Source organism: Nerophis lumbriciformis, linkage group LG15 (genome assembly GCF_033978685.3).
Source record: "Nerophis lumbriciformis linkage group LG15, RoL_Nlum_v2.1, whole genome shotgun sequence".
NCBI lineage: Eukaryota > Metazoa > Chordata > Actinopteri > Syngnathiformes > Syngnathidae > Nerophis > Nerophis lumbriciformis.
Genome location: NC_084562.2, coordinates 42,532,026 through 42,558,382, shown reverse-complemented (window position 1 = coordinate 42,558,382; position 26,357 = coordinate 42,532,026). Strand labels below are relative to the sequence as shown.

The following is a 26,357-nucleotide window of genomic DNA, read 5'->3' as shown; positions in this document are numbered from 1 at the left end:
TATGTCCATACACAGTGCAAAACTGCTTCTAAGATACTAATCCTGACCTGGCAAATTAACTACATGTCTTCCAAGTGCCATTATCACTGAAGGGCGAGGAATAACTACGCCTGCAGCAAACATGACAAGAGAGCAGGAGGAGTTCCACGTTGTTCCCATGGGGTTTAGTTTTTTCTTGCGCTGATATGGGATCTGAGCCGAGGGTGTCCCTGTGGCTTGTACAGCCCTTTGAGACATTTGTGATTAAGGGCTATATAACTAAACTTTGATTGATTGATTGAAAAAATTTGGTCTCAGTATTGATACCTGTGTTACGCCATAGGATATATTTAGTTAGCTTAATAAACGTGTGGCTTCATGTACTGCTTTCTATTGGTTAAGTAGCTCCTTACCCATTTCAGACCAACCCTCTGATGCCATACCGTTCCAATTTTTTGATTACAATATTGTGATTAATTGTGTCAAATGCTGTAGTTAGATCCATGCATGTTTACTACCTGTTGCATTGGTAATCTCTTCCGTTATTTCCATTAAAGCCATCAATGTTGAAATATTAGCTCTGTGTTTATATTGGTTCTCTGCGAGTGTTCTATATTTGTTTATGAATTTTTCAATATGTTATTAAACAGTTTTTAAATAATTTTAGAAAATTGTGGATATAAAGAAACTGGTCTATAATTGTAAATTGATGTTTTTCTTCAGTCTTATAAATCTGTACAACTTTGAATATTTTCATTTTGTTTGAAAAATTGCCTTTTTAAAATAATAGGTTACTGATATACATTTATGGTTCTAAGCTCTTTTCAATAACCTTTTTTTATCGTTTCCATTACAATCAATTGAAGTCTTGGATTTGCAATACTTCACGGTTTTACCTATTTCCTCTTGTGCCATGTCTGTGAGGAGAATTGAGTTGAGATTTCTATCGATGGTGTCATTGAATTCCTCGATTGAGGTTTGAGCAACGGGCCTCCGTGGTTAGTCAGCGCGCGCACACAATTGCATGTGCTGGAGGATCTTTTTGCGGAAAGATGTATGTTTAAAAATGTTCAGTGTTGGTTGTACACCTTTTTGATAGCCCACAGGATTTTGTGTATTGGGTTTTGTAATGGAGACAGCACTGTCACAGAGAGGCAGATGAGAGAAATAACGCTATGTTAGGCAAACACACCTTTTGAAAGTATGTAATTTACTAGAGTTCTGTCAACTCCTGTGCCTTCACAAGTGTCAAAAGGAAGCTTAAAAGCTTCTATCTCAGTACAGTCTTCTCCAAGTGTGAACAAGGTAAAAACTAGGGTGGTCACAATACCAGAATTTCAGTTGTCTATACAGATATGAATGAATTGATACTTATACAATTCCACTATTAAAAGTAAAAAAAAAAAAAAAAACTGACCCCATGTACTTTTAAATTCACTACTTTATCGTAAAGCTTGTCGATTATGGTTAAAATAATTATCAAGAATATGTTTGATTGTTATTGTAATCATGATTATTTACACAATTATTAATTAATCTGAAAACATGAGCATCTAGTGTACTATTAAAACTCAACTTTAAATATAGTTAAAAAAAAACCTTGATATAGATTAGTAACGATAAACCACAACAAGTATAATAATAGCAAGAGCAATTACAATACATTTAAAAACAAATACAATTTAATAAATAAAATGTTTGTTGATTAAATGCAAATATTTTCACATTTATTGGTGCAATACATCCGTGGACAATTCTGACCATTATTTTTGGTCAAAGCATAATAATTGTGTAAATGTATCAATAAGTGGTTTAAGTACATTTTGTGTGTGTAAGGTACTTTTTTGAAACCTTTATTTTGTTAGCGCAGTCAGACAGGATGTGGCGCACCGCGCTATTATTGTGAAGGGGGAAAGTGTGCGGTTGGTTCTCAACTTGAGAGGCAACTTGAGGCTGTAAAAAAAAAAAACCAAAAACCCAAAACAAAGAGCGAGCCTCAAGTTGTGACCACTGTTTGTAGATTAATGTAACATCGAGGATGTCGTTAACAACAACACAAGCAGATGAGATGTGTTGTGGGTGTATGGATTGTTCTTGCTGGTTTTAACTTCGTAGTTTAGTCTGTTTAAGTGGCAGTATCAACATTGTTGAGTTCAACCATTTTCTACCACTTATCCCTTTCGGGGTGGAGTGGCGGGGGGTGCTGGAGCCTATCTCAGCTACAATCGGGCGGAAGGCGGTGTACACCCTGGACAAGTCGCCACCTCATCACAGGGCCAGCACAGATAGACAGACAACATTCACACTCACATTCACACACTAGGGCCACTTTAGTGTTGCCAATCAACCTATCGAATATTCCTATTGATTAATCGAAAAAAATCATATTTTTTATTTATTTATTTTTTGTCCTGTCCAGCTTCTTAGGCAAATCATGTTGTTGATGTAGATGCTTATATCGGCTGTACAAATTTACTTTACAAAAGAGAAGTGTGGGATACTGCTCTTGTTGCCTTATTTGTATTTTGACTTTATTAAATGGATTGATATTATTATTTGTTGCAGCCAGGCCGGAGCAATATTTTTGCTTAATTAAGGTTTAATTATACATGTTAAGATGTGCCCTCTATTATTGCGTTTGGCCTAATTGTCTTTTATTTCCTAAACGCCTGTTTTCATTATTGAAGGCTGACACGTACAGCTGAAATGCGTCCGTCGTTGATTGTTCCAATTTGTGTGTGCTAATAAAAACAGGTGCGCTCACAGCCCGATGTGCTGTGTGGTGTGACCGCATAAATGAAGTTTAAAGAGTGAGAAACGCATGCAGTGTAATGCCCCGCAGCTAAAAGCAACTGTGTGAGAACATATACTGGAATATCACGATATAGTCATTTTCTATATCGCACAGAGACAAACCCGCGATATATCGAGTTTATCGATATATCGCCCAGCCCTACTATATCGTGATATTCGAGTATACGTTCTCACGCAGTTGCTTTTAGCTGCGGGGCATTACACTGCATGCATTTCTCACTCTTTCCTGTCTCTCATTCTCACAGAGACTTAAAACAAGCGCACCTTCTTACATACGTCACAAAGTGTCACGCGTGCAATGTCACACGCTCCCGCGGACCAGACAGGTAGCGACATGGTAACGTTAGCTGTGATGCTAACAGCTAATGGTGTGGTTTGAGTGGTAATACGAGAGAAAGAAGGTGCAAATCTGGTAACAAATGGAGGAATAATTAATTCCCAAGAAAAACAGCACAGGGTCCATCGTCTGACGGTGCTTTGGCTTCAAGCGGTACTATGTCTTTACATGTCAACATCTCCGTTCGGTGCCACACCAACTAAATGCCGAAGCAACTATTTCCACATCAACACTGTAGGACATATACTATTTGATATGCAGCTCATTTTTATGTGACACTTATTGAAATATCTTGTGTGTCATCATGCACAAAAGTGCACTTATAGCTTGTTTTAAAATGTCTCTGACAATCTTGCACTTTCTGTTTTGGAAATTACATGAATGTTTGTGCCACTGCTTTATAACTGTTTAATAAATACAGTTTTGCTAAATTGACTTAGTTGTGATTTCCCTCTCTGCATGAAAGTTTAAAATGAGCATATATTAATGCAGTATGAACAAGAATGTTTTAATGTAGACACATAGAATCATCATACTGCTGTGATTATATGTATCAAGTGTTCATTCAAGGCTAAGGCGAAATATCGAGATATATATTGTGTATCGCGATATGGGCTTAAAATATTGAGATATTTAAAAAAGGCCATATCGCCCTGCCCTAATTCTGAGCCTTATCTTATTTAGTTTTTATTTTATATATGTTGACCACATTAACCCTGGCAATGGACCCTGTGTGTATATGTATGTTATGCCATTGTTTACAAATATATATATATATATATACATACAATTAGTTCAAAATTATTATTCCCTGAGAAAGTTCAAATAAAACTATATTATTAGTATCAAAAATAAAACAATAAGAACAGTTTTCATTACCGGTATATCAATCATAAAAAGTGGATTAGGTAGTGCCTTTAAGGCCATGTCCACACGAACACGGAGAGTTTCAAAAACACATATTTGAGGTTAAAACGATCTCCATCCACACAAGTGTAGTTTCAAAACTGTCTATGTCTACACACAAACACATACGCCTGCTATCATGCACATTTTGTGCAGTCAGAAGCCTGAAAAAAGCAGCAATAGCTGACTTGGTGCAGCATTACACCTCTTATTGTGTTTATTTTGATATACTATATATGTACAATGACATGTACATTATCTTTAAAACCTGCCTGTACGTACACAGAATCCTGGGAACATTATTAAAGAGCGATTGCACGCCTTTGCTGCTGAAACCCAACACTTATAGAATTACAACATGTTCAACAACATGGTGATGTATTACATGTGCAGTGAAGTGTACATTATTTATAAAATCAGCACGCACTAACGAGCCAAGGAAACCATTTTGCATGTTTAAGTGCCTATATAAAGCACACGGAAGTATGTGTGCCGCTGCAAAACTCTCATGGAATTATAAAGCATTTAATCATGGATATAGTGATATAGTACATGTGTAATGTAGTGTACATTGTCTTTAACATCAGTACACACTACAAGGAGGACACTACATTGTTTTTTTAGTTGCTTGGTCGCTTTTTACACGCGAGCAGGGTCGCGCCCGGCTCATGGAAGCAAGACACCTAAGTAAACTTCAAGATTTGGCGTTAAACAAGGACTAAAATTAGGGGTGTAACGGTACACAAAAATTTCGGTTCTGAGGTTTAGAGGTCACGGTTCGGTTCATTTTCGGTACAGTAAGAAAACAACAAAATATACATTTTTGGGTTATTTAATTACCAAATTTGCAAAATCTTCCACCAAAATTATTTTTCTTAGTGGAATATTTGAAGTGAAGTAATCAGAACCATGGATAGGTCAATAATTCATAATAACATTGATTTTGTTTCAATATTATGTTTTGAGCAATGACAGTTTGAAAGAAAAAAAAAAACAGCTTTGTTTTATTAGTCAACATTGCAACTTTTTCTAAATTGCATTTAACCTTTAAGCTTTTTTTATTTTACTTTTGTTTTGTTTTTGTTTATTTTAATAGTATTGCCGTGGGCCTTTAAAACATTAGCTGTGGGCCGCAAATGGCCTCCGGGGCACACTTTTGACACACCTGCTATAGATAATAAAAAATGTTATCTAATACATTTATGGATAAAAAGCAGAGCCTGGCGACGCATGCGCGTTTGTCATAACTCTCTCGCTCTCTCTGTCTCTGCCCCTCCCTCACGAATGCTGCTGCGCGCACAATTTGTTTTGTTTTTAACCCCTTCTTAACCCTGAACGTACATTGAAAATACACGCAACCCTAACTCAAAATGCCGGACATTTGAGGTATTTAAGAAACTCCGCCCTGACAGCTCCGCAAAAGAGGACATGTCCGGTGAAAAGAGGACGTATGGTCAGTGTATCGTAGCCCGTTAGCTGCTAGCATGCCGTGTGTTGTGCCTCAGTGTGCATTGTTTACACAACGTGCGTTACGCTACTTAATATGTCCGTGTGTCCAAAACTACACTTGACAGTCACAACCTCTTTCAGTGAGGTTTAGATCCATAAATAAACCCTTCACCGTTAAAACTACAGAGCCTCACAATGCACAATAAGAAGAGTACTGTGCTGGGGTTCCGGTTTGGTACACCTCCGAACCGAACCGGAACCCCCGTACTGAAACGGTTCAATACAAATACACGTACCGTTACACCCCTAACTAAAATCATAAAATAATGTTCCATCTTTCTTATAACACATAGCAAAAAGTCTTGCTTGTCAAAGTTGTCCCATCAGGTGGAGAGGTTTGACAGCGATCGTATCCAAAACAGCTGACTGTCATTAGCGCCGGCGGGAGTGTCGCAAAGCCCATTTTGATGTCTTTTTTTTATTAACGTTGAGTGAAAAGAGCAGCATGTTTACATTCAAACATACAGTAAGTCATCATATAGTGTGTTTAAAGCCAGTGTTGTTGAGTTTGGAAATGACAGCGCACAACCGTGACGTTATCACAAGTCTCCGTTTGTGTCGTGTACACACACATTAAACGGAGCGTTTTGGATCTCTACACTTTGGACAGTCTTTGTAAAAGTCTGCGTTTTTAAAGACAAAAGTATGCGTCTGCTGTGGACAAGAGGCCGAAACATGAGCTTTGACTACTAAACGAGGCAAAATGCCGTATAAAAAATAAATAAATAAATAAATAACTTAACGACGCCTTGACGCAGCGGAAATTCCTCGAATATATTTTGAAATCGAATTACTCGAGTTACTCGAGGAATCGTTTCAGCTCTACTCGAAAGGTTATCAAAAAGGGCGGTAGCCATCAGATGGTACCCACAAGGGTATCATCCAATAGCTATATACCCCATTGGTACTGCGTACGTAAACAAGATGGTGATATTACACGATTAGACTGGTGCTCTGGTGGCCATTAGAATTTATATTACTAAATTTCAAGTAAATCGATCTGTGCTCGGCAAATTTGGCTTCCAAGAGAGGTTTCGATCCAAGATCGTTCTAAGAGGGAATCGTTTGATTTTATTGATACTAGAAAAGGGAAACATTGGATTTGAGAACGGCCTACTTTATATGAAGTTTAGCACTCGTAATAAAGATTTTAAACGTTACGTCTATTTTTTGGTCTGTGGCGTCATCCCAAAAAAATGGCGAGAATCTACAGTGGTCGAGAAAGGTTATAACAAACGCAAGACAATAGTGTAATATCTGTGATGTGTGTCTGTGTGCCTTTAAGAAGTGGTGCTGTTTTGTGTGTGAGAATAGCAGACTAGTGAACAGAGTCCCGCGAGAGTTTTGGTGAATGTTTGTTCAGTGTTTAAACGTGTTTTGACTCCCTGAATTTGTTACTGCTTGTTAAGAAAGCGTCTGAGAGTGTATCTCCGACTGTGTCTCTTCTCCAGTCTTTCAGTTACAGCACGATCGCAAAAGCCACAAAACACAGCTTTTTTTTAACCACAGAAGATGCAGCCGACACAATGGAAGTGATAGCGGAGCAAATTACCGCGATGCACTGACTCCTGGAACACAAGGAAAAGTAATTTGATGAAAAGTTAATTAATAGAAGACATGTATTAAGGAGGCTGTGGAAATTAGGAAGCGAGGGACCAACGCTATCAACAGGGAAGAGGGAGCATACATGCTTCCACACACCTGGGACGCTGTCCGTCGTCAGCAACGCGAGGGTGGAGAACATATATAGCTGGGTCGGGTAAATCTACTCTTAAAAGGTTGGTTACTGTACTTTTATTGAAAATTGCTTAAGTGTTGAAAATGAAAGCGGAACATTTTTCCTCTTATTTCATGTTGGTTGCACTTTATTCAAATAAGAATGTGAATGCATTGGCCATTGATTGTTGTTAACTTGCTTGTTTGTATCCATAATTCATTTATACACAATTCCCTTACAATAAACAACAATACTCTGCAACATCGCGTGGACATCGGGGGCGGTACCTCTGGATTGGCAGACCGGGGTGGTGGTTCCTCTCTTTAAGAAGGGGAACCGGAGGGTGTGTTCCAACTATCGTGGGATCACACTCCTCAGCCTTCCCGGTAAGGTCTATTCAGGTGTACTGGAGAGGAGGCTACGCCGGATAGTCGAACCTCGGATTCAGGAGGAACAGTGTGGTTTCCGTCCTGGTCGTGGAACTGTGGACCAGCTCTATACTCTCGGCAGGGTCCTTGAGGGTGCATGGGAGTTTGCCCAACCAGTCTACATGTGCTTTGTGGACTTGGAGAAGGCATTCGACCGTGTACCCCGGGAAGTCCTGTGGGGAGTGCTCAGAGAGTATGGGGTAACGGACTGTCTTATTGTGGCAGTTCGCTCCCTGTATAATCAGTGTCAGAGCTTGGTCCGCATTGCCGGCAGTAAGTCGGACACGTTTCCAGTGAGGGTTGGACTCCGCCAAGGCTGCCCTTTGTCACCGATTCTGTTCATAACCTTTATGGACAGAATTTCTAGGCGCAGTCAGGGCGTTGAGGGGATCTGGTTTGGTGGCTGCAGGATTAGGTCACTGCTATTTGCAGATGATGTGGTCCTGATGGCTTCCTCCGGCCAAGATCTTCAGCTCTCACTGGATCGGTTCGCAGCCGAGTGTGAAGCGACTGGGATGGGAATCAGCACCTCCAAGTCCGAGTCCATGGTTCTCACCCAGAAAAGGGTGGAGTGCCATCTCCGGGTTGGGGAGGAGATCTTGCCCCAAGTGGAGGAGTTCAAGTACCTCGGAGTCTTGTTCACGAGTGGGGGAAGAGTGGATCGTGAGATTGACAGGCGGATCGGTGCGGCGTCTTCAGTAATGCGGACGCTGTATCGATCCGTTGTGGTGAAGAAGGAGCTGAGCCGGAAGGCAAAGCTCTCGATTTACCGGTCGATCTACGTTCCCATCCTCACCTATGGTCATGAGCTTTGGGTCATGACCGAAAGGACAAGATCACGGGTACAAGCGGCCGAAATGAGTTTCCTCCGCCGAGTGGCGGGGCTCTCCCTTAGAGATAGGGTGAGAAGCTCTGTCATTCGGGGGGAGCTCAAAGTAAAGCCGCTGCTCCTCCACATCGAGAGGAGCCAGATGAGGTGGTTCGGGCATCTGGTCAGGATGCCACCCGAACGCCTCCCTAGGAAGGTGTTTCGGGCACGTCCGACCGGTAGGAGGCCACGGGGAAGACCCAGGACACGCTGGGAAGACTATCTCTCCCGGCTGGCCTGGGAACGCCTCGGGATCCCCCGGGAGGAGCTGGACGAAGTGGCTGGGGAGAGGGAAGTCTGGGCTTCCCTGCTTAAGCTGCTGCCCCCGCGACCCGACCTCGGATAAGCGGAAGAAGATGGATGGATGGATGGATAAACAACAATAATATAGGAAACTTCACCTGCAGCGTCAAGTATCCACTATATTTTTCACAGTCACACTGCTTGATTTGTTTTGCTAAAAAGTTACTGAATCGATTTAAACTCACTGAATCGTTTCATATCGTATCGTTCTAAAAAAAACTGTCCTGAACCACAAATATCGAATCAAATCATTGTTAAAACGAATTGTTTCTCTTCTAGTTCTTTGTACCTTCTGAGTTAAATATCCCAAATATAATTGTCTGAGTAAAGCTGCAGTGCTTGCTTTTGTTGGCAAATGTTTGACGGAAATACGCCAGCTACATTCAACACAACCACCACCCATTAATTATTATTTTAACTTGGAATTTTCACCTTACTGTGAGTCAGGAGTTTTGCAGTTTGTCACTGCCTGTTTAGAATGAGGTAATACTATGATACTTGAATTCAAAGTAATTGTAGTTTGATGCCAGAAACATGTGACATGGCCAACTGTATTCTGTTGGTCCTTTTTTATAAGCAGGTCTGTTACTTGTGTTACTCATCCCCAACTTTAATAAATCCAAACAGCACATGGGATTGATATTTAGCAATGTGAGCTTATGCAACCATTTAGAATTGTCATCATTCATCACAGCTGCATTTTAAGTGTCCTCTTCAATCTGTCTAAGGCAGGACAGACCATGGACCTTGATGAGTAAAGCAGCCAGAAACTAAGGGAGAGACAAAGTGTGATATAGTCTTGCAGGCCTCCCATACTCTCGCATTCTACCCTGCATATGATTGAGAAAATTTGCAGTTAATATTTCGGAGCCTGTCTAGTGGACTACCAATGTTGGCAGAGCCACAAAACCGATGGAGTTCCAGAGTATGACAAAATCATAAGTTTGCAGGTTGTTGTTGCAGCTCCACAGTATATAAGTAAATGGATAACTGGATACATGTAGATGGAACATAAGCTAACAGGAATGATGAGTATTGTGTTATGGACACAGTGTGTAATGCCATCGTGTGTGTGCAAGTGTAGTTGGGACTGCAGAGGAGGGCAATATGATCCTTGGTGGAGTTCAGGGGCCCACACACAAGGTCCTAGAGAGATCTGGCAATGAAATTCAAGATTACCAATTTGAAAAGGATAGACGGGTGCAGGGTGCTGCTTCATTTATAAATCCAGGATGTTTTTTCAGTCTTTATACTGTTTGTCATGTCTGAAGGCTTACTTTGAAGCAGGTTCTGCCTCATTTTGCCCTTTGTTTCTTTTAATGTGACATGCTTGTAAATTGTTTTGTCCGTTCCTTTCTTAGATTTTTCTGGAAAAAATCCTTTCATCAGCAATTTCCCATTAACATGTGTTGTGATATTAGCTTTTGTGTAGAAGCAAATCAAGTCTTGTGTGCATATTTTTCATGTTGCTACATGCTTATCTTGAAGCTGGATTGAACAGTGAAGATCCCTGGGGCTGAAGTGAAGTGAATCCTAAAACACATTGTGAAAAACAAATGAAAAAAAAATAGATGGCACAGTATTGTTTGCTTTATTATTTTTGTGTTGCCAATGTTTTGTTTGAATAAAAAAATAGCTATTTCTTGTTTAGAAATGCTGGTGCATGTGCATACATACACATCATGTTGAGGACCATGTTCTTGTGTTTAAAATATCTATTTTTTAAATATTAAACTGCTCATTGTTTTCTTCTGCTTTAAAGACCACTCTCATGGTCATTCTGCTGCTTATGGAGGTCCTGCAACCATAGTTTACTGGTGACTATATTGTAATAAATAGAATAAGAATAACCTATCAAGTAAAAAACATGGCCTCTCACTTGCTTATACACGTACATTCATGTGATAAAGACAGGTTATACGATAAGTTAATTAGTTATAGGCCTGCAGCTATCGATTATTTTAGTGATCAAGTACCCTATCAGTTAGTTTTTTCGAGCGATGTGTCCATCGATCAGCCACTGATCAGTATTGGCTTATTATATTGAAAAAGTAGGTGATCGCCTTTGTCGATTAATAACTTTCAACGCCGATTCCCTCCCACTAATATTGTATTCATTTTAATCCTCTGTCTGATAAGCTAGCAGCTAATTGTCTATCTCCATACATAGTATAGCGCTGCTCTCCTAAGTTAATAATGATCGCCCTTATTACAGCAAGACCCCGAAAGGGACAAGCGGTAGAAAATGGATGGATGGAAACTACGTTTCTTAATATCTTAGGTAACATTATCAAGTATTAGGACAAGGCTAAACATTTTACAGTTTGAGAGCAAGCACGAGCAAGCATGCTAATAGCTAAGCTAGACGCTAAGTTAGCTAAAAACAAAATAATAAATAAATGCTTAGTAATCTTAGAAGTGTAGATGGAACTATGTTGCAGGTAAGTAAGCAGTTACTAACAGGAAATATATTTATAGTGTACCGGTAGTTATAAGAGTTAGAGAGAGGATGATATACAAACAACTGTTGGTGTGTCCGCATTTTTGCAGTCAGTCCACAACACATAGGAGGGCGGTTCGATCTATAAATTGGTGTTGTCAATGCCAAGAGTAATATCAGTATATGATCAATACTAGAATGATTAGATTCATATTTTTAGTTTCTTAAAATGGACTGAGGTGGCGACTTGTCCAGGGTGTACACCGCCTTCCGCCCAAATGCACCTGAGATAGGCTCCAGCACCCCCCGCGATCCAGAAAGGGACAAGCGGTAGAAAATGGATGGATGGATGGATAGTTTCTTAAAATACTTTTTAAAATAGTTTTTGGTAATGTTTACACATTCAAAGAAAAAATATCAGGACACAGAAGGACTGTGAGGGCAAAAATTATTTCAATGAGTACATACATTTTGATTTTGTTTAGGTATTGTGTACTGTTGTCTTTTGCTCAATTGTATGTAATATAAAATAAAGCCGATAAAGACTGGAAAAAAAGGCCATTGACGATGTATACTTCTCTTGGGACGGCTGTTGTGTCCTTGGGCAAGACACTTCACCCTTGCTTCTGATGAGTCGTGGTTGGCGCCTTACATGGCAGCTTCCGCCATCAGTGTGTGAATGTGATGTATATTGCAAAGCGCTTTGGGTATTATTTCAGGTATAGTAAAGTGTTATTTAAATACAGAATTCAAAACCATGTCAAAATTTCTAATATCGGCGCCGATAATCACCCTGGCAGAAAATCGGTCAAACCGTAATTTAAAGTTTTGGGTACTTCATGGGATCTGGATTTAATAATTGTTTTTATTAGTTACACTTGTTAAAGGAACTCATGAATAATAGCTAGTGAGCATCTTATTTAATTTGAAATATAGCTACCGGTATTTATTTATTTTTCTTCCTATCAGCCTACTCTTTATACTAGTAAGGGTGTCATGTCCGTGGTGTGCCGCAGTCGTGGGAGTCAGAGGTCACTAGACCTTCTGTGTCACGCCGGGGTGTCCAGTTACCCCATGTGACTAGCTACCCCCATCAGAATGTGTGACTGCATGTAGCCCTTAGCGGCCGTGCTGTTGTGTGGGGTGTACTGTATAAACAGCCCAGGTGACTAGCCCTACCATGAATTGGTTACGTGGACCCCGTCTTAAACAAGTTGAAAAACGTATTCGGGTGTTACCATTTAGTGGTCAATTGTACGGAATATGTACTGAACTGTGCAATCTACTAATACAAGTTTAAATCAATCAAAAACCCTATTGAATATTGATGTTTTTTGCATTCATTAAATGATGTACCTCTTACGTGAAATAATGTCCCTCATGAATAAGCAATTGAGTGCGAGTGCGATGGATTTTGACTGCAACTGTCAAACTTGACAAACTGAATCGTCCCGTCTTTAGAAACAAAAGTACTCATTCTGTATTGAGCTGTCAAGGGACGCAATTTGTCTCGTATTTTTATTAAGTAAGTGGCCAACAGAGCCGATTATTTTGTATTCATGTTTTAAAGTTAGAGTAAAAAGGTAAATCGTGACGTCACACGCCAGTTTAGACACAGCAGTTCTGCTACGGCAGCCAACAACACAGGCATTTTCTCAGTACAGCAGATAACTAAAGTAAGTGTTTAAAAGTTAGAATACAAGTGTTTTGCTGTCTGTGGTTGCAATAAGCGCGATAGTGAGCGTGTTTGTTTCGTCACTCAGTGTAGTTGGTCCTAGGTCGAGTACACGTTGTCATTCAATGAGGATACACATTCAGTTTGCACCATTTGATAGGGAAAGATGTATGTGGCTTGAACTATTAGTGGCGTGTCATTTATTCCACATTAATGAGCTGTGAGTGTGTGTGTGTGATGCTTTTATTTAATGACAAATTAAAGACATTAACCACACCGAGTGGAGATTTAATTTAATGAAGCACATTTGAAATGTTTCCAGTCAACTAGGGCTAGGCGATATGACCTTTTTTTAATATCTCAATATTTTTAGGCCATATCGCGATACACGATATATATCTCGATATTTTGCCTTAGCCTTGAACACTTGATACATATAATCACAGCAGTATGATGATTCTATGTGTCTACATTAAAACATTCTTGTTCATACTGCATTAATATATGCTCATTTTAAACTTTCATGCAGAGAGGGAAATCACAACTAAGTAAATTTAGCAAAACTGTATTTATTAAACAGTTATTAAAGGGGAACATTATCACAATTTCAGAAGGGTTAAAACCATTAAAAATCAGTTCCCAGTGGCTTATTTTATTTTTCGAAGTTTTTTTCAAAATTTTACCCATCACGCAATATCCCTTAAAAAAAAGCTTCAAAGTGCCTGATTTTAACCATCGTTATATACACCCGTCCATTTTCCTGTGACGTCACACAGTGATGCCAATACAAACACACATGGCGGATAGAACAGCACGTTATAGCGACATTAGCTCGGATTCAGACTCGGATTTCAGCGGCTTAAGCGATTCAACAGATTACGCATGTATTGAAACGGATGGTTGTAGTGTGGAGGCAGGTAACGAAAACGAAATTGAAGAAGAAACTGAAGCTATTGAGCCATATCGGTTTAAACCGTATGCAAGCAAAACCGACAAACGACACGACAGCCAGTGACACGGGAGAAAGCGAGGACGAATTTGGCGATCGCCTTCTAACTAACGATTGGTATGTGTTTGTTTGGCATTAAAGGAAACTAACAACTATGAACTAGGTTTACAGCATATGAAATACATTTGGCAACAACATGCACTTTGAGAGTGCAGACAGCCCAGTTTTCATCAATTAATATATTCTGTAGACATACCCTCATCCGCTCTCTTTTCCTGAAAGCTAATCTGTCCAGTCCAGTTGGAAATGCATCTGCTTTGAGTGTCGCAGGATATCCACACATTCTTGCCATCTATGTCGTAGCATAGCTTTCGTCGGTAAAGTGTGCGGAACAAACGTCCAATTTCTTGCCACTTTCGCATCTTTGGGCCACTGGTGCAACTTGAATCCGTCCCTGTTCGTGTTGTTACACCCTCCGACAACACACCGACGAGGCATGATGTCTCCAAGGTACGGAAAACAGTCGTAAAAACGGAAAATAACAGAGCTGATTTGACTCGGTGTTTGTAATGTGTTTGAGAAAATGGCGGATTGCTTCCCGATGTGACGTCACGTTGTGACGTCATCGCTCCGAGAGCGAATAATAGAAAGGCGTTTAATTCGCCAAAATTCACCCATTTAGAGTTCGGAAATCGGTTAAAAAAATAGATGGTCTTTTTTCTGCAACATCAAGGTATATATTGACGCTTACATAGGTCTGGTGATAATGTTCCCCTTTAAGCAGTGGCACAAACATTCATGTCATTTCCAAAACAGAAAGTGCAAGATTGTCAGAGACATTTTAAAACAAGCTATAAGTGCACTTTTGTGCATGATGACACACAAGATATTTCAATAAGTGTCACATAAAAAATAGCTGCATATCAAATAATATAGTGTTGATGTGGAAATAGTTGCCTCGGCATTTAGTTGGTGTGGCACCGAACGGAGATGTTGACATGATGTAAAGACATATTCCCGCTTGAAGCCAAACCACCGTCAGACGATGGACCCCGTGCTGTTTTCTTGGGAATTAATTATTCCTCCATTTGTTACCAGATTCGCACGTTCTTTCTCTCGTATTACCACTCAAACCACACTGTTAGCTGTTAGCATCACAGCTAACGTTACCATGTCGCTACCTCTCGCTCCGTGGAGATGGAGACAGACACACTAAAACCGAAGACAATGTCAGCAGCAACTTTTTTTTTTTTAACCCCAAAACAGGTTTACTTGTAATTTGTTTTTGTTTCTTCTCCACAGAGATCTGAGCATGAACAACATCACTGAGCTTCCAGCAAATGTTTTCAAGAACTTTCCCTATCTGGAGGAGTTGTGAGTACATGTCTTCCTTTCTTTCATTAGTGATGTATTGACACAGTACAATGTTGACATGAGGGCTGGGCTTTATGGTATGGACCTGCTTATTTGAGTTGGTACTGCAACACGTACGGGCATTCCATGTCCTCCTTTACTGGGAAAGATAAGCACACTAAAAATGTGCAATTCACTAAATGAACACAACCAGGTGAAAATATTAGCAAATAAACAAGATGTCGAAAAAATTGTACTCGAAAAATAAAGCTTGATGAGGCCATTAATCATCCTGTGAAGATTACTTGGTGTTTTTTGTGTAGCAAACATCTACTCTCGTTAGTGTTTACCAAATGTTAGAATACCCTTCACTGTGGCCCTGTATTGTAGGGAGTTGGAGATAGTATCAGTCTAACTGAGATCAGGTATCATGCTGCCTAGAGAATGCTAAATGACCAGCGAGTAAGTGAGCTCCAGTGATTCCTGATTCTGGCCGTAGCGGATATGCTTTTTTAGCGCTCTTGGATCTTTCAGCAGTTTAGTCCTAGTCCTCTTCTTTTCCACCCACCACCTGAATTGTCTTTGTTAAAAGGGTTTACATTTCGTCATATGATATAAGGCCCTTTTCCACCAAAATTTCAAGAACTCTTGGTTCCTGGAACCTTTAGTTCCAGTAGAAGTGTGTGGTTTGTGTTTCCACCACATTTCACAATTCAGGGTTGTTCATACAAAAAAGGCTGATGACGTATAGAGGAGTGGTTTACTATATTTCTACACTGATACCATGTAAATAAACAGACAATATTAGGTCAGAGTTATTTTACTAAAAAGTAAATGAAATACAAAGTAATAATATACAAAACAATCTGACTTAAAAAAATAAAGTATATCGAGTTGTTCATAAAAAGTCAGGCATTTGTCCGTAATATCTGTGTGATGCTTTTATTTAATGACAAATTAAAGACATTAACCACACCGAGTGGAGATTTAATTTAATAATGAAGCACATTTGAAATGTTTCCAGTCAACTAGGGCTAGAATAATAAATGTCAGCGTTTAATTCACGCTGACAACACGAAAAAAATCAGCTTTAGCATTAGGTTGTTAGCATTAGCATTCTGTTCACTCGGGTTAAGGTTAATAATTACATAAATGGAGTGTCAATGACTACTTTTACAACATGTAATAAAGTAAATAGTTAATATTTGATATTTACCTTCGTTCCACTCGTGTACAGCCTCTTTTATTTCACATTTATCCAACAAAGTCTGAGTAGAATGCAGCTGAGGTCGCTGCTTCAAGTCCGGCTTCATACTCTTCTGTAAATACGTTTTAAAAGAATCCATCCACTTCTCGTAGCTTCGCTTATCGAAATGAAGTTTGTAAAAAAATTATAAACAACAATAAACTGCATTGAGTTTAAAGACTGCGGCTGCGTGTAAACACTGCAAGATAGTTCCACTTATCAGCATTCTTTAGCACACAGATGCCAACAAAAATTCCTGCAAATCGAAAGTTCCTTTCGTTTTTCTTTCTCTCCGTTGTTAAGTATTTAGTTAAATATAAATACACAAGAAATAGGAAATAAACAAGTCGTCTAGTGTTCTATAATGGCGCTTGTGAGTTTGAAAAATAAGTTTTAGAAATGCTCCAAACTGTGTTCAACCAATCAGTGTTCGACAGCTTTTCTTACATGTATCGTTATCACTGGGAGACTAAAGTACAAGGAATAGCTAAACATGCTATGTGACACACTGTAGGAGGATACTAAAAAGCATAGCTAACTGCTAAGCTCGAGCTCCTAAATGTAAACTGGGTGGGTGGATTGGTACAAATATCGACAGTAACTATACCAAGTACAGTATCAGTATATGGTCGATACTATTGTGATTAAATCTATATTTTTGTTAATAACAAAATAGTTTTGTTTACTAACTCAGGAAATAAGAGCTAGTAGTTTTTTTTGCAGTTGCAGTATTGACCTATTTATTAAAAGGGAATAGCTAAATAATTGTAATATAAATTGATACTGTTACATCACCATCCTTTGTTTTTGTCTGCTTTAAGTTGTTATCAAAAATGTCCTTTTAAGTATGAACATCCGTAGTGCCAGTCCTGGCCATGTACCTACTTTGTATTGGATGGCTTCATACCCAAATTTGAAGTATCACCCAAAACTTATGAAGAAGCCAATACCACTCAAGAAAAAATGCTTAATACACTTTAACACAAGTGTAGCACAATCCACATTACAGCAAAAAGTAACCAGTTATGAACAGTAAATTAGCAATTAGATTAATAATAGTTTTGATAAAATAATTCAACTAGAAATTACGAAATGTTACCGCATACAGCAGCAGTTTAATTAGAAGCCTTTGCAACCCATATTGAAACAATTATATTATCATTTACATGCCAAATAAAACATGGTGATCGCCTGTCCCTAAACTGTTCTTAATTGTCTTGAGAAAATGATGTCTTGATTGACATGACTTCATTTTTCCGCCTGTTTATTCAACCTTTGTATTGGACAAATCTCAAGGCTTTTCTCTATGAACATTTGTGGAGGGCCTCTTTTCATGAGAGCTGCTGCAATGTCAGTGAACCAGAGCGGCGATCTTGAGTGCTCACAGAATTGACAGAAAATAAGATCAGGGAGGGAAAAGAAGGTGCACCATGCCAGACCGGAATTGACACCAGGAAAGAATATTCATTCGTGCCTAGTCACGCTTTGCTGTGTTCTATTCTGTCTTGCCAAATGTTCAAACTGAACAGATATGATGAGTATGCCTGATCTTTTTCAGTGTGCTTTTTTTTTTTACATTAGAAAGTAACCTGCAACTTTATAAAGGTGGTTTTCTTTCAACCTTTCTCATTGGGTATTGCCACAGCAAGTAATTTGCAAGATATTTGATAGTTACATTGTATGCCATTCCTCCAAGTCCAGTGCGTGTGACCCCTGGGAACATGCTATTTTGCCGTACTAGAATATAATGAAGCGTAAGTAGCACTTTGCTTTACTGTAACCTACGGTTGGAGATGAGGAAAGACCAGTGTGTTGTTTCCTTTAATGTTAATAAGCTTACAATGTTATGCAGAGGTATACTTAACTTTAATTTTATAGACAAGTTATATTATTTATAGTCACAGTGAAGAGTGGGGTGGGTGTATTTTCTTCTTCCTAGGGGGGTCGTAACAGAAAATATTTGAGAAACACTGTTACCCCCTCCTATTTAATGCATGCTAAACCTTAAGTAAACGTATATAAAAGTCAGCTTACAGCGGAACCCAAGGGAGCTCCACTATTTTGCCCATAAAATCCGATAAATAACCATTCAAAAAGTGCCAACAATACTCCATTTACATTTTGTGACTTGAATATTAACCAAGTATTAGTGATATTGTTATTATAAGCGCTAACGCAGACAAACCATTTATAGCAGCGACATAACCACTTCCTTGTGTTCCTATGTTTACATCAGTGAGTGGTCTGCTGTTCCCTCGCTTCCCTGCTCCCTGTAAGTTTATTGTAGATCACAAATCGTGCCTCCCATCTGAACAGTAGCTGGCTGAGGATATAATCCGACAAGTTGGGATGCTTTGACAGCCATTTAGGACCTGGAACTGGTGAAAACGACATGAAAAGCGCTTGTTCCTCCCTGTTTTTTTTGCATGGAATATGAGACATTTTAAATCTAAATGGGAATATATCAATATACTCGATATATCGATATACTCGATATATCGATATACTCGATATATCGCGGGTTTGTCTCTGTGCGATATAGAAAATTACTATATCGTGATATCCGAGTATATGTTCTCACACAGTTGCTTTTAGCTGTGGGCATTACACTACAGGCGTTTCTCCCTCTTTCTTGTCTCTCCTTCTCACAGAGACATAAACAAGCGCACCTTCTTACATACGTCAAGCGTGCAACGTCATATGCCCTCCCCGAGCAGAGAGGTAGCTACATGGGTAACGTTAGCTGTGATGCTAAGGGTGCGTTGCGAGTGGTAATACGAGAGAAAGAAGGTGCGAATCTGGTAACAAATGGAGGAATAATTAATTCCCAAGAAAAACAGCACGGGGTGCATCGTCTGGCGGTTGTTTGGCTTCAAGCGGGAATATGTTGAACAATTATGCGGCAATAGCTTTGCTACAAAAAGTAGCAGCACTGCTAATTTGTAGCATCATTTGAAAAGTCACCCGCTATATACTATTTGATTTCCTATTATGCAGCCCATTTTTATTTGACAGTTTTTGAAATATCTTGTGTGACATCATGCACAAAAGTGCACTTTATTTGTTTTTAACTATTGTAGTGGTGTTCTGTACAAAAAGTGCACTTTAATTTAGTGTTTTTTTGATATATCATCTTAGTGACATCATGCACAAAAGTGCACTAATAGCTTGTTTTAAAATGTCTCTGACAATCTTGCACTTTCTGTTTTGGAAATGACATGAAAGTTTGTGCCACTGCTTAATAACTTTTTAATAAATACAGTTTTGGTAAATTGACTTAGTGGTGATTTCCCTCTCTGCATGGAAGTTTAAAATTAGCATATATTAATGCAGTATAAACAAGAATGTTTTAATGTAGACACATAGAATCATCATACTGCTGTGATTATATGCATGAAGTGTTAATTCAAAGCTAAGGCAAAATATCGGCATATATATTGTGTATCGTGACATGGCCCAAAAATATTGAGATATTAATTAAAGGCCATATCGCCCAGCCCTAATATGAACATCCTAGCAGTCGGCATCCTAATGACAGCAGACTTTGTACAGTAAATGATGTTTTATTATGTTAGTTGCCTCTCATAAAGTCTGCAGTGAGCAGAAATCAGTGATGAAAAACCCCCCAAAACACGAGATGCATTTTTTAAATGAATGCGCTGCGTATGTTTAAAATGATCAAAATACGTAAATATTAAATGTTATTGTGAATGTGCCCGTTACTATATTACATACATCATCCATCGTCATGTCTTTCATAATGATTGTGAACGAAAAGCACCTCTCAAACGCCATCAGGTTGGACGAGAAGTGTTCATTTTTATCCAGGATGTCTTTGTACATTGCTGCATTCATTTTTTTCAACTATCCTGACTAGTCTCCCAGTTCCTGCCGCTGAAAAACACCATCCTTCACTGTAGGGATGGTATTGGTGCCTGGTTTCCTCCAAACATGATGCCTGGCATTCACACCAAAGAGTTCAAGCTTTGTCTCATTAGACCAGAGAATCTAGTTTCTCATGGTCTGAGTCTTTCAGGTACCGTACATTTTGGCAAACTCTTTACTAAGAAATGGCTTTCGTCTGGCCATTCTACCATGCAGGGCTGATTGATGGTTTGCTGCAGAGATGGTTGTCCTTCTGGAAGATTCTTCTCTCTCCAGAGAGAAATTCTGTACCTCTGACAGAGTCACCATCAGGTTCTTGGTCACCTCCCTGATTAGACTAAATGCAGCAATGTACAGAGACATCCTGGAGGAAAACCAACGCTTCCCATCCAATCTAATGGAGCTTTAAAGGTGCCGCATAGAGGAATAGGTGAAACTGCCCAAAGATAGGTGTGCCAAGATTGTGGCATTGTATTCAAAGAGACTTAAGGCTGTAATTGCTGCCAAATGTGCATCAACAAAGTATTGAACAAGGTCTGTGAATACTAATGTGATTTTGGTTTTTTATACGTTTGCATTAAAAAAACATTTTGTAATAAGGCTGTAGCGTAAAAAAATGTGGAACAAGTGAAGTGCTGTAAATACCTTTCGAATGCACTGTAGATTATGGTGGGGTGAAATATTTTATAATTCCAAAACGTTTTTGTTTTTTTTGATGGGTACATTTCTCTCTTGACTGTTCTGAAATTCTTTCTATGCCACTGTCATATTAGATTAATACTGCCAAGAAGAGTTGTGCAAGCGGAGGTATTGCTTGTTTGTTGGCCTTCACTTACATCACACTGTTCTCCTGGTCAAAAACTAGTTGAGGCTCACTCAGCTGCGCCATTACAGCCAGTAGGCTTACTGCCTGAATTCATGCTTTTCATATTTTCTTAATTAGCCGTCCTGCAAACCTTCATAGACACACTAAATACAAAATGTTTCCTCTTTTGCCCTCATATTGTTTCCTTTGTTATTATGAGTTACTGTTATCTCAATCACTGTTTATTTCAGTTTAAGAAAAGACCAGTTCACTGGAAGAATACACTTTTCTTCTGACTGGGAAGTAGAGATATACCAAGAAAGTAGGAAAGATAAACTAATATGAATGCAATTTGCATTAAAGTCAATCATGTCTGGAAGGAAATCTTACTTTTACTGTTCCTTTCCTCTGGGACGTGAAAGGCATGTGGTCCTCTAACAGAGTCAGCCTTAGTTCTTGGGCTCACACCCAGCAGCTCTTGTTGCAGGGTTTTTTAGTCTGGTCAGACTCATATTGCTGGGTGATAAATCTGTCGCTAATCTCTCAGGCCTGATAGTATACTTGGACTCTGTCCTTGTCAGCCTTTTTTCATGCTTATTCACACATACTTTTCTGAACAATTTCTATTTACAACAGGAAAGGGAGGTGTCCCCACAAACCTTTATGGGTTAACTGAGGATAAGTTACAAATGTTAGAGAACACGCATATGAATGGGTCTATTCACATACTGGGCTTTTACCTAAGACGTGTATATATATGGGTCAGTCTCTAAAACAAACAACACATACTGATGGGGGGGAGGCAGAGAAAGCAATTTAGACAGGCAATATGTGGAAAGTAGTTCTAATCTCTTATGGGTGACGGACAATGTGCCAACAGCCTTGACAGATATGTCTTTGACACTCATGTCCCATTTTCAGCTTGAATTATTTTAACCTCATAAAGTGCTGAATAAACTTTTTTTTTAAAGTTTTCTTAGCTTTTTTCTCAGAAGTATACAGTTGTTTGTCTGTTTACCACAAAAGAGTCTCACAATTCTTTCAAACTTCCCTTTTTCTTCTTCACCTAGGAGACTTGCAGGGAATGACTTGTCCCTCATCCACCCTGAAGCCCTGTCTGGACTGAATCAGCTCAAAGTCCTGTAAGCGTACACCCTCCTTGCCACCACCACTGTCAACACTCTCATGTAGACACACACACACACACACACACACACACACACACTGTGACAGTGTGAAGTTTTCCACCCACGGGGGTGTTGGAAAAGTAAATATTTCACTAAGTTGTTGTGTAACATTGTGGCGCTGTTAGTATATCACCAAAACATTAATTCAGTCTCACTTGGAATTCTCACTTTTACATAGTGTATTGCCAACACACCTTGTGTAAAAATGTGTTCTGCATACTTCACATTTGGCTGTGTATAGATGATATGCTTTTACGTTTTGGAAGGCACACAATGCTGGATACAGGTCCAAGTCTTGTTGATTTACAAGTGAGATTGTTGCAGGAAAACCAAAGGTGATTTGTACACTTGAGTTATGTTAACAGTGGCCCAGTTGTGGGTCAGTAATATTATTCATGTTTTTTTTTTTTTTGTTTTTTTTAAATTCCGGAGGCCAGTCAGTGAAAGGCACGTTTATCTTCACTGGATTTGACAGTGCTGTGCAATTGGTGCAAAACAGGAAAAAGTGTTTGGTGCATGTGCGGAAAACAGCTGTGGGATATCTGTGCTGTTGATGGCGAAGGGGTATGGCCAACAACCTTCTAAAAAGCAGCAGCGGCAGTTGTCTGGATGCTACATTATAAAGCAGCATGCACTCACTCCTATTGTTTAAAACTGCTAAGATTTTCTTTCGCATCTTTGGAAAGCTATGGCATTTGTATTAGAGTACTGTATGTTTTGGTGGGTACCATGGGTACCGTTCATAAAGTATATTAGTGGTGTAAAGGTACACCATCATTGCGGTTCAGTATGTACCATGGTTTTAAGGTCACAGTTCAGTTAATTTGCTGGTATAGTAAGGGCACATTATTTCAAAACATGAAACTAAGATAACCTTGGAATTCGCTTCACCAAAATAAATCTGAATATAAGTTCATGTACTCTTGGTCACCATGCTGATCAACACCTTTATTCTGCCATGAACTTTTGCTATATGTTAGCTAAATCTAGGAGGGGTTGGGGGGAACAGACCCCAAATGTTTCAGCAACGGTTCATATTTATTTGTGGTGCTGCACCACAAATAAAAGAATGTATGGGAAACACTGATGTACATTGCAATTAAAACACTATATTTTGTCATACTAAAATACTATGGCAAATGACATGAAACGTTCAGTCCTTTTTGAAGCACATTGACACTTGTAACCCTGCGCAAAAAACACATTTTATTTAAAGGAATCTTATTTGATTAACCAATAGATGCATAGTTGTATTATACTGTTTACAAATTAACAACAACAAAGACAGTATTCTTAGAAATATATGTAGTTGTATAAGCAGATACCGTTTTTTTATTTTGAGTTGAATTGAAAACATGAATGCTTTTTATCCTCAGGATGCTCCAGAATAATCAACTTAAGACGGTACCTAGCGCTGCACTGAAGAACCTTCATTTTCTCCAGTCTCTGTGAGTTATTAAATCAAAATTTTTATTTGCATGCACGTGGATGGCTTTTTTTTTTTTTTTTTTTAAATCAAACAACAAATGTGATTGTGCAGTGCTTTTTATTGATCTCACTGAGGCAATTGATACTGTAAACCAGTGGTGCCCAACCACCGGGCCGCGGCCCTCGATTGGTCCCGGGCCGCCCAAGAAAATAAAAAATAAAAATAAAAAAATATTTTTATTAAACTAACATAAAAAACACAAGATACACTTACAATTAATGCATCAAAACAAAAAACCTCCCTCCTCCATTTATACTCATTCACACTCATTTGCACAAAAGTGTCAAATGGGGGTCGCGGCTAGCTGCGGGGTTGTTCTTCCAACGCAAAATAGACGGCTCCGGACGACAGCGTGAAGGTAGGCTTGGATTTATTGACATTAAACAGTCACTACCACAAAACACAAAGATACAACCAAAAAAAAAAAAGGCAAGTGTGCCTAAAACATATGAAGCTACTAATTAACAAAAACTAGGACATGGACATGGAAACTTACTTTGTCAAAACGAGACATAAACCGGAGTGACATGACGACAATGCAGGCAGGACGAGTGATGAACAAGGTATGCTTAAATAACAGTGACATGATTGGTGACAGGTGTGTGTGAGTCAAAACGTGAAACAGGTGCGTGACGTGACAGGTGAAAACTAATGGTTGCTATGGTGACCAGACAAGGGAGTGAAAAGACAGAAACTAAACAAAACATGACTTAAAACAAAACATGATAATACAGACATGACAGAGCCCCTCCCTTAAGGACAGATACCAGATGTCCAAGAAAAAAAAACAAAGATCAATAGTCATGGGAGGGCGGGAGGGGGACATGGCGGTGGGTCGCCAGCCCAAGTGGCCCCGAATCCACCGAGGCAAAGTCAAGTGGCGGCGGCGAGTGGAACGCCGCTGCAGCAGGCGAGGCGGGCGCCCAGGGATTGGCCACATTCGTGGCCGACTGGGAGGTGGGCGCACTTGGCGTGGCGGACGACCAGGTAGCGGCCATATCCGTGGCCGACGAGAAGACAGGCGCATCGTCAACTTGGCAGGCGTGGCAGCTCGGCGTGGCAAGTCAGGCGGCGAAGCTCGGCGTGGCGCGTCCGGCGGCGAAGCTCGGCGTGGGTCTTGGTCTTGGTCTAGGCGTGGGTCTTGGTCTTTGTCTTGGCATGGCGGGTCTTGGTCTTTGTCTTGGCATGGCGGGTCTTGGTCTTTGTCTTGGCATGGCGGGTCTTGGTCTTGGTCTTGGCATGGCGGGTCTTGGTCTTGGTCTTGGCATGGCGGGTCTTGGTCTTGGCATGGCGGGTCTTGGTCTTGGTCTTGGCATGGCGGGTCTTGGTCTTGGCATGGCGGGTCTTGGTCTTGGCATGGCGGGTCTTGGCATGGCGGGTCTTGGCATGGCGGGTCTAAGTCTTGGTCTTGGCATGGCGGGTCTTGGCATGGCGGGTCTTGGTCTTGGCATGGCGGGTCTTGGTCTTGGTCTAGGTCTTGGCATGGCGGGTCTTGGTCTTGGTCTTGGCATGGCGGGTCTTGGTCTTGGTCTTGGCATGGCGGGTCTTGGTCTTGGTCTTGGTCTTGGCATGGCGGGTCTTGGTCTTGGTCTTGGCATGGCGGGTCTTGGTCTTGGCGTGGAGGGTCTTGGTCTTGGACTTGTTGAGCTGGTACCGGAGCTTGGCGTCGTGGAGCTGGTACCGGAGCTTGGCGTCGTGGAGCTGGTACCGGAGCTTGACGTCGTGGAGCTACTGGTGCAGGTGGAGGTGGTCTAGCTGGGGGTTGCGGCTTGGCATGGTAAAAGACTGGTGGTGGCGGCCGTGAGGGAGGCTGTGGCTTGACATGGTTAAGCTGAGTCACCCCACCAGTGCAGTTCCCAGCCCTAGCCCCCCCCTCAAGGAGCGGATACCAGACGCGCTCCCTGCGGTCTGGCATCTTCTTTAGGGGTGGGTGTAGGGGGGTAGACTCCTCCCCACTAAATTGTCCAAAATGTCTATTCCCTACCCCCACTTTAGACTGGGTCTGGACGACAGCGTGAAGGTAGGCTTGGATTTATTGACATTAAACAGTCACTACCACAAAACACAAAGATACAACCAAAAAAAAAAAAAGGCAAGTGTGCCTAAAACATATGAAGCTACTAATTAACAAAAACTAGGACATGGACATGGAAACTTACTTTGTCAAAACGAGACATAAACCAGAGTGACATGACGACAATGCAGGCAGGACGAGTGATGAACAAGGTATGCTTAAATAACAGTGACATGATTGGTGACAGGTGTGTGTGAGTCAAAACGTGAAACAGGTGCGTGACGTGACAGGTGAAAACTAATGGTTGCTATGGTGACCAGACAAGGGAGTGAAAAGACAGAAACTAAACAAAACATGACTTAAAACAAAACATGATAATACAGACATGACAAAAAGGGTTGTTTCTTTCTGTTATTAATATTTCTGGTTCCTACATTATATATCAATATAGAT

At 40.1% G+C, this 26,357-nt stretch overlaps 1 protein-coding gene across 1 annotated transcript in view; it reads left to right on the top strand.

The window, feature by feature from the left end:
- Positions 1 to 26,357, top strand: part of LOC133616136 (leucine-rich repeat-containing G-protein coupled receptor 4-like) — a 91,182-nt gene that overhangs the window by 25,305 nt on the left and 39,520 nt on the right. Inside the window, exons 2-4 of the mRNA XM_061975254.2 lie at positions 15,228 to 15,299; positions 22,285 to 22,356; positions 23,778 to 23,849. Coding sequence (XP_061831238.1) covers positions 15,228 to 15,299; positions 22,285 to 22,356; positions 23,778 to 23,849 — 216 coding nt within the window. The remainder of the gene's footprint in view (positions 1 to 15,227; positions 15,300 to 22,284; positions 22,357 to 23,777; positions 23,850 to 26,357) is intronic.